This window comes from Astyanax mexicanus, chromosome 19 (genome assembly GCF_023375975.1).
Source record: "Astyanax mexicanus isolate ESR-SI-001 chromosome 19, AstMex3_surface, whole genome shotgun sequence".
Taxonomy (NCBI): Eukaryota; Metazoa; Chordata; class Actinopteri; order Characiformes; family Acestrorhamphidae; genus Astyanax; species Astyanax mexicanus.
Window position 1 is genome coordinate 42,126,470 of NC_064426.1, and position 15,698 is coordinate 42,142,167.

Sequence of the window (15,698 nt, forward strand, 5' to 3'; positions counted from 1 at the left end):
TATTTATTCGCTGATAAACTTAAGAAATTAATTGGTTATTCATTGGCCGGTAAACTTGTTCATTGGCTTGTAATTTTTTAAAAACATGTTTATTGGTTGGTAAACTTGTTTATTAGCTTGTAACTGAGATCATTTTAACTTTGTTTAAAAACTTGTTCATTAGCTTGTTAACTTGTTCATTGGTTAGTAAACTTGGCCATTGGCTGGTAAACGTGGTCACTGGCTGTTAAACTTGTTTATTAGTTTGTAAACTTGATCATTGGCTGGTAAATTGTTTATTGTATGGTAAACCTGAAAATTCTTTTAGTTCATTATTTTATTCTTTGCAAATGGAAAAGTTATCTTTAATACAACATGCTTTTACTATGTGGGACAGTATAATGCAGTTGTTTGGGAGGAAAACTAATAAACATACTAATTAAAACAAATCTAACCAACTTAAGCTCTCTGTTATATCGCTTTTTTGTCCTTCAGCAGTTTTATAATAAAAAAAAACTCTATATTTGGGTCTCTTTTAGCTGATGTTTAATGCTGAGGATAACTTTCATTTTCAGGAAAGTGAGGGTTGGGCTGGTCTACAGTACAGCAGACTGTAGGGGAGGGTGTATATGTGCAGAGGAAGCTGAGGAGGAGGAAGGTTTAGGGGCTGCTTAAAGCTATTCTCTAGCTTATTCTTCAACTAGATAAGCAATGGAGATTTCTGAAGGTCTGTAGATTCATGTTTACTCATATTTAATATATTATCTATATACTAAAAATAATAAACTTGCATAGAATTAAATATATTTACCTGCAAACTCAGAGAATCTGAAGAAACTTGAAACGGATAGCTCCAGATCCAGAAGATTCGGGCCAGATCTCCTCTAAAGGTGGGTGACATATCTCAGAATTGAGTGAAATCTGATTTATTTATCTAGTATAATGTGCTGTATTGATGCAGCAATTGCGTAAGCGTTTATTTAGCTGTATCTGAAGGTCAGTAGCAAATAAAGTAAAAATCCAGTCCGGGATTTCGTTCCAACCGCCTGTGCGGCTCTGTGGATAGCTTAGGCGCAGCACAGCCAGATAGGCGGTTGAAGCAAAATCCCGGACTGGATTTTCACTATCCGGACCTGAATTGCAGATTTACAATGTTTTTTAACGTTTCCTGTGTGAAAATAAAGATCAATTACGTTATAGTAGTGACGTTAATAGCTTTAATTTAAGCTAAATTAAGTGTATATTAGATTTAAAAGCTAGTTTGTGTTTATTACCCTTTTCTCTCAACACATGTTGATGATATGCATTTTATTCCCCGCCCAAACCCCCTTTTTTATCTTCTCCTGCTGATCTAAACACGACTAGCGGCATTTCAAGAAATGTAAACTAGTTCATCGGCTGGTACGCTTGTTTATCGTCTGGTAACTTGTTCATTGGCTGGTAAATTTGTTTAAAAACTTTTTTTTATTGGCTATTAAACTTGGTCATTAGCTTGTTAATTTGATCATTTGGCTTGCACACTTGTTCATTGGATGGTACATTTGTTTGTAAATTTGTTTATTGGCTGACAAACTTGTTCATTTAGCTTGTAAACTTGATCATCGGCTGGTACGCTTGTTTATTGTCTGGTAAGTTGTTTATTGGGTGGTAAATCTGTTTAAAAACTTGTTTATTGGCTATTAAACTTGGTCATTAGCTTGTTAATTTGATCATTTGGCTTGCACACTTGTTCATTGGCTGGTACATTTGTTTGTAAACATGTTTATTGGCCAGTAAATTTGTTAAAAAACATGCTTATTAGCTTGTTAATTTGATCATTGGCTTGCACACATGTTCATTGGCTGGTAAATTTGTTTAAAAACTTGCTTATTAGCTGGTAGACTTGTTCATTGGCTGGGAATTTTTTAAAAATATGTTTATTGGTTTATTGGTAAACTTGTTCATTAGCTTGTAACCGTGATCATTTTAAATTTCTTTAAAAACTTGTTTATTGGCTGGTAAAATTCTTTATTGGCCAGAAATCTTGTTCATTGGTTGGTAGACTTGTTTATTAGCTTGTTAACTTGTTCATTGGCTAGTAAACTTGTTCATTGGTTAGGAAACTTGGCCATTGGCTGGTAAATGTGGTCATTGACTGTTTGACTTTTTTATTAGTTTGTAAACTTGATCATTGGCTGGTAAATTGTTTAGTGTATGGTAAACCTGATCATAGGCTTGTAAACTTATCTATTAGCTCATAAACATGTTCATTGGCTGGTAAATGTGTTCATTGGCAGGAAAACTTGGTCATTGGCTGGATGTTTTGGTAATTGACTGATTGGTAGACTTGTTTATAGGCTTGTAAACTTGATCATTGGCTGGTAAATATGTGTATTAGCTCATAAACCTTTTAATTAAATTGTTCAGTAAATTGTTTATTGTATGGTAAACTTCTTCATTGGTTTGTAAACTTGTTCAATGGCTGGTAAACGTGTTCATTGGCAAATTTGTTCATTATTCATCAGTAAGCTTCACATTGGCTGGTTTGTGTTTTATTCTGATGGAAAGCGGGACTCAATCTGTGTTATGTGAAACAAAAAGTTTAAGAAATAAGACCAAAAATAACACAATACATGATGTCGTGTATTGGTTGTAGTTGTAGATACAGCAGATACAAGCTGGTTTAACCGATTGGTCAGCCTATGTTTTGGTCACTATAGTGCATGTAACAAAGATGTGTTGGCAAAACAAATGACTGAAAAAAGAAAAACTTAAAAGCAGTTTCACAAAAGAAGAATGCAACAGTTTGGTGATACCAGCGGGTTGCCATCAGCAGAGTTTCAACTTGATACAGTTATAGTAAGTAGGATATATGCAGTCAAATTTTAGGTGTCATTTTTATGTTTTTATTGATCAGTTTAAGAAATTAACATAGACATGATGGCATATGTCTCAGCAAGTGGGTTCCACATTACTATACAGCTCTGGAAAAAAATAGGACTGCTGCATTTTTGCACCAGGAGTAAAGCAGTAAAAGCAGTGTGCAAGACTGGTGGAGGAGAACATGATGCCAAGATGCATGAAAAAAAACTGTTGTTAAAAATCAGGGTTATTCCACAAAATATTATATGTATATTGATTTCTGAGCTCTTAAAACTTTATGAATATGAACTCTGCATCTTTTTGTTATTTCAGCCATTTCTCATTTTCTGCACATTAAAAAGTTTTTTTTCCCAGATTAGATTGTACTATACTAAATTTAAACATTATAATCATATGAATAATATAATTTCTTAAAATAAAAATCTATAAAAAGGCAATTCAAACCAGTTTTTCATCAAAATGTTTCATATGATTAATGCACCATTACAAAATGATGGCTAAAAATGTGAATAGGCAGTTTCTTTCCACTGCAGTTATACATTTACAGATAATACATTTTAGATAATGCAGTCTACTGTGACTGGGAACACTGAAACAAGCAGAATGGAAAAATGTAACCCTGTTCTGCTGAGTCATCTTTACAGTCATTTTTATGGCTCTGATTACAGTTCAAAACGCCCAGCAGGTAGATCTCATAACATGTAAATGGTAAAACCCAAGACAAATAAACACTCAAACAGACAGACATGAGCTGACAGGGGAAATCATATGTTGTCTTTTTATTCTTTTAGTTTCTATTAGCATGCTTGTAAATATTCTGCACTGTTTTGCCTACATTTACATTTACTGCATTTAGCAAACACTTTTATCCAAAGTGACTTAGACTTAGTGACAAAGGTTATTCCTATTACAGAGGTGTGTCATTTGAGTATTAGGAGCTTTATTTTTGGAAAGTTTAAGTACACGTTTTATCACACCCCTATATAGGGGTGTGCCATATAGCATCGTGCGTGACAATATCATCAAAACATTTAAATATCAAGTACGATATTATACCCTAAAATATCGTGCCATATCACCCACCCCTAATTATCACATCAAAGTACTACTTTTTTGCCGTTTTTAGCTAAATAAAAATTCACTTTTTCATTTCTAGGGGTGTGACGAGACACAATACTGGGTTCAAGAGAACGAGACGAGATTTAAAAATAACATTTTTAAGAAAACTTAAAAAATGAAAAATGGTTTGAAAACTAGAGTTTTATTTGACAAAATCATAAAACAGAAACTTAACAGACTGGTTTCTCTCACACATTTTATAAGAAATAGAAATAAAAATAAGAATAAAAAATTAAAATAAAACTTATCTTATCTAAGTGCAAACCATAACCAGTCATATTAAGACTATGGTTTGTTTTGTTTTGTTTTTTTCTCCTAAATCTCTTGTAATTTAACTATGCACAACCATAACCAGTCATATTAAGACTATGCTTGAAGTGCATAGGGGCGCTGCACTACAGGGGGCGCCAAATGAAAGCCCCAAATAAATTTTCTCTCAGGAGAAACAGCCAATCAGCTTGCTGGTTTTGCGGAGCGCGGTGGGCTAGTAATCACAGAACGTATCTCCTCCACCCCCTCCCCCCGGGACTTGCAGTCCTGCTGTGTTGCCAGATCCCGCTTAAAAAGTCCACACTAAACTATTTTTTCCCCGCGAGACAGGTTAAAGCTTGACGAGAAATATTATCGCGTTTTAATCTCACGAGATTATATCTGTCCGTTATCATTTATTTTACTTTAATCCTGGATATATGGAGATATTTTGAGTGCATTATTATTACTATCATGACATTCTGGATCATTGACTTCCGTTACAAATCTGATCAAATTATTATTTTAAAATATCTCAATTAGCCATATCATATTGCATGCAATAATAAAATCCTAAATATTTTTTCTAATTCATTGTTTTGTCATATTGCCAAAAGTATCGTTATCGTGAAAATACCATGAAATATTGTGATATTATTTTAGAGGCATATCGCCCACACCTACCCCTATATCATTTTTTGCTGTTTCTTTTGGCACATGAGAAGACAAAGATCCAGCAAAGATTGACGGAGTGTCTGTTTGAGTCAATATTATAGCCCTATTCTCAGGCATAGGGTGTTGGTCTTGAATTGTTTTCTCAACCTCCCACTGCCTCCCTCTGGTGGCACTACATTGAACTTGCCTGGAGTCAGCTCTTATAGGACCACTCTGATGAATGGCACATAAAAAGGATTTCTTGAGCTTAAGAAAAAGATGTTTCCAGTTTTTCAGAAACAGCTGGAGAAGCTGTCAGACATTGGTAATGTTTGTCTACACTCCTGCTGTAAATTAGGATATCATCCAGGTAGATGAAGATTTCAAGACCTCATTTATGTCATGTTGGAAGACAGCGGAGCATTTATTAGCCCGAAAGGCATACCCAAGTACTCGTAAAGACCTAAGCAATTATGAATGTCTTCCACTTCCAGGTCCAGCTTTGTTAAAGTCTTAGGTTAAAGTCTGTTGCAATACCTTGAGGTAATTTACAGTAATTTTATTCAGTACTCAATAGTCAGGGCAAAACTTGCTCCCATTGGGAAGGTGGATGGCTGAATAAAGCCAAAAGCCAAGACTTCTTAAATGTATTCCTCAGATGGCTGAGGAGGTTTGGAAATCCCTGCAGCACTGGGGTTCAGCTCTAAAACCTTCTGGATTTATACACCAACCACTGCCCGAGGAAATCTAATGATAAAACAACAATGTAGGACCCCTCCCACCCAAGCCACTCCCTGCTTGAATACCAGAACCAGCCGGTTTAGAGACAGCTTCTTCCCCCGGGCGACCAGGCTGTGGAACAGCTAGTAAAGCAATTTTCTGCCCAACCCACACCACTGACACCCATACAAACTCTGCACCCTGCACTTTACTATATACTGCAACTATCAGACTTTCCCATATTATCCTACATACAGCATTCTGCACCCTGTACTTCCCACTCAACTCATTCTGTACCTGTATTTTACACCTAATTACTCCTGCTGTCACCTACTGGCCTGTTTCCCTTACTTCCACACATACACTCTAGATATCTGCACATCTATATAGCATTGTATATTTATATGTTTAATCATACTTAACATATTTTCGTGCAATACCATTTGTCAGTATGTCTGTGGTGTAAGTTATTGTGTGTATTGTGTATATTGTAAAGTTATCTATGTATCGCCATATCATGTGGTCAATGTGGAGGCAAGAACTGGGCTTTCTGCCTACAGAACATGTCTTGAGAGTTTCAGTACTTTATGGGGTCTCGGGTTTAGTCGGGGCCCTCTTGAAGCTTTTGCTGATGATTTGCTTGTACATGATCTGACCTGATCACTGAATTGATTTCATTTTTTAGGTGCCTTGGAGTGAAACATTGTGAAAACCTGTGGACATTGTTTATGCACAACTAAGGATGGGCAAGTATTATTATGATACCTACCACACTTTAGTGTTAATGCCAAATTGACCCATGTCCGTGTCAACATATACTGTTTTCTTTTCCCTCCACAGAAGAACTTCACAACATACCAATTGAAAATTGGACTGAGACCATGGTGGGCACATGGTTACAATCAATTGGAGTGAAAGAGCAGTACATCAAGAAACTTCACGAAGAAGAAGTAGATGGTCGGATCCTCCTTCAAATCACAGAAGACTATCTGAGAAAAGAGACTGGAATGAAATCTGGCCCTGCACTTTTAATAATTACTAAACGAAATGAGTTGGTTAAAAGTGTACACAAAGGACAGAGGCAACATGATAAAGCGGTACATGAAAGAACTGTTCAAAAGAGTGGCCAAAAAAGAGCATCTTCCACTAATAATGATTCAACAACCAGCTCTCCTCAGAAAGGAGAGCTTAAACAAGATTCAGTGATGATCCAAAAAACAAGAAGAGATTCAAAACCTCGACCTTTTGGTACAAGCAGTGTTGACTTTACGTATGTTCAGCACAATGTTCTACAGCCCGAATCTGGTCCCATTGATCTTGTAACGCCATGTCACGAATACAAGGCATTTACTGATGCTGCTACACTGGACCAACAAAGACTTCAAGCCAAACTGGCTAAGGAAGTTTTCAAATTTGCCACAGGATGCATGAATGCACGATCAAATGGCACAATACACTTTGGAGTAATGGATGGACAGGACAGTTCTTGTTATGTACATGGTGAAATTGTTGGTGTTCCAGTTCGAAAAAAGAACCTGTACGCTGATGTGTTGAACCTCATTGACAGAAGTTTTTCCTCCACAGACACTGAGCTAGTACAGCAGTGCATTCGACCCCCAGAGTTTATTCCGTTAACTCACACAGATAACGAAGAAGAACGCTATGTAGTTGAGTTTGACGTTGTACCGTCAGTAAGCGTAGTCAGGAACAAGATGTTTGGTGTCCGCTTGCCAAACTTTCGAGAGGAATCAAACAAACTGGAATTCGAAAAGGAAACGATCTTTTGCAGACAAGGTTCCAGAACACAGCCAACTGATGCAAACACGTTTCACCGCAAACTTCAGAGCATCGACTCTCAAAGAGAAGCAAAAGAGCAAGAGCCAGAGCTGGCGAATCCTGAAGTTCCCCAGGATCTTGGAAGAAAACTGATCATGCTTGTGACAAGTGGGAAGAAAATAATGGAAAAAGAGAAATGGTACATACTTGTTACCAACCGATTTTCCAAGGAAGATCTTAAGAACATTGACTTCTTGCTGAACATGAACATTTTCTGCGTGTTTGATTTCGACCCAGACTCTAAAGTTTCTGGGTTATGTCATGAGTATGACAAACACCATGCCGTGAATGTTCATTTCATGCAGAACTACAAAATTCCGAGTGGCATGAACGTCAGGGACTTCGAGAGTCATCTCCGTTTGTTTGAGCAAACAAGTTGGATATTTTGTAACGGACGGAGTGATTTCAAAGGCAATGAGCCCCCTTGCGATGAACTTACTTGGTCTAAAACAAGGAGGACCTTCCTAAAAGACTGTGTCTCGCTGATCTGCAAAGATATCCTGCCTAAGGGAACGTTTCTCGTGATGTTCCTACTCACCTCTCCTGTTGAGACGCCCCTTCTGAACACATTCTATGAGTTCTTCACTGACATGGAAGGCCACGAAGACATCATCTGCATCTCGGAATCAAAGGAGAATTTTCAGAAATGGCAGAACTTTGCTCTTGGATCATGTAGTGAACAAAATGTGAGAGATTCAAGCGTTGTTGGGATGAAAATGAGCCACATCAATGCAACTTTGCTGCGAATCCAGACGACCACAGTCCGTGCAGCTAAGCTCTTACCTGTGCATGTCAAAGGAGAGTGCCGTCTTGAGAATCGAGAGGAGGAGATGATGTGTTCCTTAGAGATTTTAAGCAGCAATCAGTGCGAAGACACCAAACCTGAGGTCATTACATCACAGAAAGAGGACATAGAGAGAGAGTTTTACCGTGGAGGAAAAGTTACATGGATGAACTTCTGGCTTGCAGAGGAAAAGTACGTTGGTGACATTATTTACAGAGATGCCTACAAAGAAGTGAGCAACCTTCTCACAGATTCTCTTCCGTGGAGTCCAGATCAGCCACATATACACTGCATTAACATATACCATCAACCCGGCAGTGGGGGAAGCACAGTAGCAAGGCAGGTTCTGTGGAACCACAGAAAGAAGCTAAGGTGTGCGGTTGTGAAACCATCGTACTCAGTTACTACAGTTTCAGAACATGCGGTCAAGCTTTGGCAGTACGAGGAAAAAGACCCACAGAAATGCCTCCCTGTTCTCTTGCTTATTGAGGATTGCGATAAAGAGTATATCGAAGACTTGAAGAAAGAATTAGAGACGGCCGTCTGGGCCAACAAAATCACACGTGGAACAGTGTGCTTCATTCTCCTCAGCTGTAGACGATCCCACGACCCAGAGAAAACATCTAGGGCTTCACCTCTTCAGAATGTCTCTGTGACTCACAAACTTTCAGACAACGAAAAACGACTCTTTGCAAGCAAACGGCAAGAGCTCGAGCAGCAATTCTCACCAGAGTTCATTCTGACATTCATATTGATGAGCGAGGAATTTGAAAATGTGACCATCGCTGGTTATGTCAAAAAGTTTGTGGAGCATTTGCTGCAAGACATTGATCACGCATCTGACGTCACTAAACTCATCTGCTACGTAGCTCTGCTCAACACCTACGTCCAGAACTCTTTCATCTCCCAGTCGCACTGTGAAGACCTTCTTGGTTTATCTATCCTGATAAAACACATGGATCGATTCCGTCAGCATACGTTTGAGGGGTCTCTGAGCAACCAGGCTAAGTTGATCTTTATACACCTGAGAGATGAGAAAACCCAAATTCAGTCTATCCGAATCATTCACCCATTAGTTGCCAAGGAAATTCTCCACCAGCTTTTGAAAGACAAGCAACAACAACAAAGTGACCTTGCGCTCGATCTTCTCAACAACGATGTCCTCTTTGATCACAGATTTGGACGAGAAGACTACTTGAAATTCCTTCGCGCACTTTTCATGAGACGTTACAGGATCAGCAAAGGCGATAATACGGACAGCCTCTTCTCTCCACTGATTGAGCATGTGAGAAACAAGGAAAGCCCAGACAGAGCTATTGAGCTTTTCAAGGAGGCTTACAAAAGGTTCGACAAGGATCCATTTTTTGCTCAGCACATCGCTCGTCTCAGCTACAAGCACGAAAAATTTGAAGACGCTGAATACTGGGCAGACATCGCCACAACAAAACAGCCAAGCAACTCCTACTTTCTTGACACCAAAGGTCAGGTATATAGAAGATGGTTCTTAGCAAAATGCAAACAAATCGAAAATGACACCAAAACGCCTGAGAATACAGCCAATGTCATCGAAACTGCCCTCAAAGCCATTGACTGCTTTGAAGCGTGTCAGAAAGCAGCTGTTGCGGACACTGAGTCAATGAACAATTCAGGATTTTTCGCAACTGTCGAGGTGGGATGTGCCTTGTTGGAGCTAATTTCTTCGCTTCATGTGTTCTCAAAACAGGACGACCTCTCCGAATGCGTAAAATATTTTGTGGTCAAGGAGCACGTTCCCAAAGAAATCGAAAAACCATGGGAGGCTTTTCACCACAAGCTTAAAACCCTTCAAGTCGTGATGCAGAAGTCATTGGAGTGGATATCGGAAGAACTGAGCTACTTCCAGACAGACGCAGATGCAGATGAGGAGAACTCTCAGAACGTTGAGCTGAAAATATATAACCCAAAGCGCTGGTTGGTCAGTAAGTCCTCTGTTTATGGGAAGTTCTTCAGTAGTGTGCCTGGCCAGTGTCAATCTGATCCAGCTAAACTGACTCCCTTCAGTAAGCGCATGATCATCAGCAGCCTTGGTGGAGGAAACATCACAACAATCTTTGCCATCTTAGACAAGAAAGACAAAAAGAATGAAGAGAAAGAAAAAAGAACAGGAAAGAAGGACAAAAAGGCGAGAGAGAAAGAAAAAGAGGCTGCAGACATTTTAGAGGAAATAATCTCACTGTATCCAAAAAACCCAGCAGGTTCTAAAATGGATCAGGTGGACATTGCGAACTACATATCATCTCATTTTGCTTTGAGTACAGCCTCACTACGCCGTTCGCCTAATCTGGCTCCTTTCAGTGATTTACGAAAACTCAGTCACCAGTTTCCTCATGACAGGTCTAAATGCCTGGCAACCGCTCTTTTCTTAAGCATGCTGTTAGACTGGCCGGAAGATCATGACACGGGTAGTGAAAAGGAGAAGAAATACGAAGCCATTCTCTCAGCTGTTGAATACCTCCAACCTGTGTACTCGAAGAAACGGAAGGAGGTCCGGTTCAAAAGCAGGCGGATCTACACTCACTTCTTCCTGGGAGATGGACTTGGATATGACAAATTCGTCCACAAGAGTAAGATCGAAAAGGCCAAAGAACTTCCCTCAGTTTCAGAGAAACGTCTCAGGTGGCTACAAGGGGAATTGTTCAGAGCACCGGAAATCGCCAAAATGCTGAAGCGTGTCAGTGGCTGGACAGAGAATGAAATTTTGTACCTTGATGGTCCGAAAAGCAAAAAGCTTCCTATTCAGGCCATGCATGACGCCTCAATGCCCCATGGCAATGAGAATGTCACCTTCTATCTGGGCTTCACCTTCAGAGGACCTGTTGCATACGACATCAGAGTGAGTGATTAGTCAACCGTGACGCCAACAGGTGGCGACAATTGGTAGTTACAGTACATTTTGAGATTCAAACCCTATGTAGAGTTCCATAATTACATTGTGGAAAATCCTTTGCACCATCTATACCCCACTATCTCAGCTCAACTATAGGTTAAACAAACTTCACCCAACAATATCTTACAATAAAGACCTTCCAGAGCAACGGCCAATTGCATACCACGTACTCTTACTATACATCTTACTATACTATACCGTACCGCTTACTATACATCTGGAGGACTGCATCCGGCACAAGTGGAATTCACCAGAGTGTACTAGACGAACATATCAAACACCAGGGCATTCTTACAGTAATCAATTCACCTTGACCTCTGTCTGACAGGAAACCCATGCAATCACTTATACAACATTAAGAATCCACCCAGATAGGGACTTGAACCACAGACCCCTAGTGGTACGAGGTGAACATGCTAGCTACCAAGCCACCGTGCCGCCCAAATTTTGAGTAATATAAAATATAGTGTGAATGAGGAGAGTACAGATTGAATTTAACTGACTTAAGCCCTATCTGAAAGGGATTAGTTTCTCAGAGGGACGTCTGGACGTCTGAAAAATATTTCACACTTCTACTCAGTGATAAAACTCCTGCATCCGGACTGCAATTAAAAAAACAGGAGAACCAGTGAGTTTTTAGGCTTTCTCGGTCACTTGACATCGCATTCAGAAGCTCCTCCATTTCCACTCCCTGTTGTTTTTATACCTGGATCTCCATGGAAACGCAGCGCCCAAAGTGTAATTATGGTGCTCTGCATTGGACGAATAGCTATTTTATTAAAGGCAAGGAGACGAAACTCAGAGATGTGTGTCCGGACAGGACTAAAATTACCGGAGGATCACGAAGAGAGTTCAGAGAAAAACAGCCTGTAATTTTCTCAGAGGACGTCTGACAAAAACATGTACCTGATCGTTCTGGACGGGAATAAAATCACAGAGGACCCCCTGAGAAACTAATCCCATCTGCATAGGGTTTATTATAACTGTGCTATAGCTGTGACGATATTAAACAAGCATTCCTACTGTCTTTATTATTTCTAAGGCAACTAATAAGCATAGGAGTTGGATGTGTCGTATTTTGCCTGTTTTTATGTTTTTTTTGGATGCACACACAAGAGGTGTGTATGTATATAAACTGACATGCCACATGTCATGGGACAGGAACTAGTTTATTGTCCAAAGGCTTTTGTCATTTTCCTTGTAACCTGTGGGATGTGGGTGTGATTTCTGCCATTGTTGCTTGTCTGTTTGAATGGACAGTTCTAGCCAGACACTGTCGGCCACCATCATTACCACCCACTGCACTGTCCACTGTGGGTGGTAATAATGGCCCCCTATGGTGTAATCCATTGTTTAGGGCTAAATTTCTGAATTGAAAGTATTTGTTAGCTCAAAATAGTTTTGTAGAGCAAATTTCCATGATTATTCCGAAACGTTCTGGGTATTTTTATTTTTCCAAAACTTATCCAGGTCTGGAAATTGCTTAATTTTAGCATTTCAGTTTACTTTCTTCTTTTACATGACCGCTAAAACATATGGGATTTTATAAAATGTTAGTGTATTTTGACATAATAAGTCAAGTCATTATGTAGCCCTAACCTGAGTAAGGGAATTTAGTTATTTGTATTGTTTGTTGTTGTTTTATCTTGTTTATTAAAATGTTTAAGATGGAATAGAGTGCAATTGAATACTTTTTACTGAAAAAGAAAAGGTCTGATAATGTCTGTATTGGAAAATGTTGAGTATTTTTATTGGAAGACAAAGGAAAACATCTGAAATGAGCCTTATTGTTTTTACTTTTGAGTCTTAACTGTTCAAATTAATTATCTTAAATGTAAAGCTGCTTTACTGTGGCTGTGTTTAGACTGCAGTAAATCGGATTGTTTCTGGACATCATAAGCATATCTTCATGCACTTTCCTCAATTTCTGGAATTAATAGATTTTTTAATATGATTTGAGCATCCAGAGTGTCCTGACTGAGCCACATCTTTACAAATATGATGAAAATCACATTTCAAACCACTTCCAGTTGTGGTTTCTGGCTGTTCAGACTCTACAAAAAATCAACCTGGATACAATAGATATACTAAAAATCAGATTTAGGCTGGCAGTCTGAACATACCCAAAGTCTAGGCTGCCGTGTATGGGGGTAAATCCTGCCAAAAATAAAACTGAAATGAAAACACTAAAATAAAAATGCAAATAACTTTTTTTTGCATTATATTTGAATATATTTGCCTATTGCAAGGACAAAACAAATAAAAACTACACTATTGCATTTTGATTTTAGTTTTGACATTTATTAAGCAGTTCTATAAGAAAAGGAAAAAGGCCAATAAAAAGTGAACCTTTTTATTTTATTTTTTTATTAATTTTAGATTTGACTGTGAATTTAAAATACCTGTATGGTAAAGAAAATGAAATGGAAAAATGACCCGTGCTTAAGTTATTTAATTTTGTTCTAATTTTGTCATAATACGGCTTTGAACAAAATTAAGAGCACTTCAGTTTCTGAATCAGTTTCTCTGATTTTGCTACTTATAGGTTTATATTTGAGAAAAATGAACATTGTTGTTTTATTCTATAAACTACAGACAACATTTCTCTCAAATTCCAAATAAAAATATTCTCATTTAGAGCATTTATTTACAGAAAATGAGAAATGGCTGAAATAACAAAAAAGATGCAGAGCTTTCAGACCTCAAATAATGCAAATAAAACAAGTTCATATTCATAAAGTTTTAAGAGTTCAGAAATCAATATTTGGTAGAATAACCCTGGTTTTTATGCATCTTGGCATCATGTTCTCCTCCACCAGTCTTACACACTGCTTTTTTTTCAGAGCTGTATTTTCACACATTGAAAAAGGAAGCTAATTTCCGTGAAATGCAGCCCACCTAGGAAGCAGCTAGTGAGTTTTGTGTGTATCACCGCTTTTAAGAGGGTGATTAAAAGAGAAAAATATTGCTATTTTAATTTGAAGATGATATATTTTATTGTTATAGTCTTATTTTCTCAGAACTGACTTATTCTGTTTCTTGTCCAGAAAACATCATGTAATCCCAGTTAACCGTGTCATAATTTGGAAATGAATAAAATGAATAATGTTTGGTTGCACAATTGTGTATCGTTATGTAATGTCATGACTCCAAGAATTAATGACAATTAAATGATGCTACAATAAACATTACTATTTCTCTAACGTCAGCATTGCCTTAGTTTTTTTTACTGCATCCACACTGTCCTTGGGATCTTGTGCTTGCTTAATGAAACGTTTATATGTTATATTTGCAGCACTTGATGGCAGTGTAGTATAACACCAGGGGGTATTCCAGAAAATGGTTTCAAAAAGCCACTAAACCCTAAACTATATTTTTTATTAATAGCTAAAATGTGTTCATTTGAAGTTTTAAAACATACTGTCCTGATTACAAATTTCTGAACATTTTCTAACCTTTTAAAACACTTTTATTGTGGTAATTTCTGCCTCTGTAGCGCCCTCTCAGGTTCAACTGTGCTATAGGTGAGGAAGATGTTTCTGTGTAATTTGGTATCAGTCAATCAATAAAACCACTCCCTGCTGATGTCCAACCATCTGCGTTTTACCAAGCTCAGCCAATCAGCTCTCCATTCTGCCCGCCCCTAAACCCATACATCACCCAGTGCCCCTCCCAAACTATCCCTCCCATTTTTAGCCTTTTTCAAATTTGAGCTGAGGTTGGGTCAGCAAAAATCAGGAGGTTTAGTTACACTTTAAGCGACTAACCCAGATGTGCTCAGGTGTGAAAACGTGCTTAGGTTTTTCTAAACATTGTTTTAATATAATTGCAATATACTAGTGCATTTCAAAAAATAGAAATTTATCATAGAAAAGTTACTCCATTTCAGTAATTCAATTTAAAGTATGTATGACACACAGAGTGATCTATTTTAAGTGTTTATTCATTTTCCTTTTTTGTTGATGATTATGGCTTACAGCCAATGAAAACCCAAAAATCAGTGTCTCAGAAAACTAGACCTCGAGCAGTTTGGACTGTGTGTCTCTCCACTTTTCCTCCAGACTCTGATCCCTTGATTTACTTTAAATAAAATGTAAAATTTACTGATGATCAGTGATGGTTTGGAGAGACATGTTATCTGCTGGTGTTGATCCCCTGTGTTTTATTATCCAGTCCAAATAAGATTATACAGCACTTCATGCTTCCCTTTGCTGAGAAAAAAACCTTTATGGAGATGCAAATTTCATTTTCCAGCAGGACTTGGCACGCTGCCCACCCTGCCAAAAGTACTGATATTGTAATTTTCTGAGACACTGATTTATGGACTTTTTTTGGCTGAAAGCCATAATCATCAACAATAAAATAAATAAATGCTCCCCTTCTTGTCCAGGTGTTCCGTCCAGTTATGCTACCCATCGATAGCAATGGCAAGTTAAAAAAAAAAAAAAAACTATAAAACTATACAAAATACGGATTCTAATCACGTAAATGACCTTTTTTTTTTTTTTTTTTTACCTTTTTTTTGCCTTACATTTACCTGATACAATGATTTAGCCTATCCACACCTCT

General features: G+C 38.0%; 1 protein-coding gene across 2 annotated transcripts; it reads left to right on the forward strand.

Moving 5' to 3' along the window:
• The first annotated feature begins 597 nt into the window (after nucleotides 1–597).
• Nucleotides 598–14,332, forward strand: samd9l (sterile alpha motif domain containing 9 like). Of its 2 annotated transcripts, XM_007241775.4 has the most exons (4): nucleotides 598–706; nucleotides 803–869; nucleotides 6,269–6,329; nucleotides 6,424–14,332. In XM_007241775.4, exons 3-4 carry the CDS (start codon nucleotides 6,326–6,328, stop codon nucleotides 11,085–11,087), a joined length of 4,668 nt encoding a protein of 1,555 aa, XP_007241837.3. In that variant the 5' UTR covers nucleotides 598–706; nucleotides 803–869; nucleotides 6,269–6,325; the 3' UTR covers nucleotides 11,088–14,332. The 2 variants fall into 2 exon arrangements, with proteins under 2 accessions (XP_007241837.3, XP_049324074.1); XM_049468117.1 differs by having other exon boundaries at nucleotides 599–869.
• The last annotated feature ends 1,366 nt before the right edge of the window (nucleotides 14,333–15,698 follow it).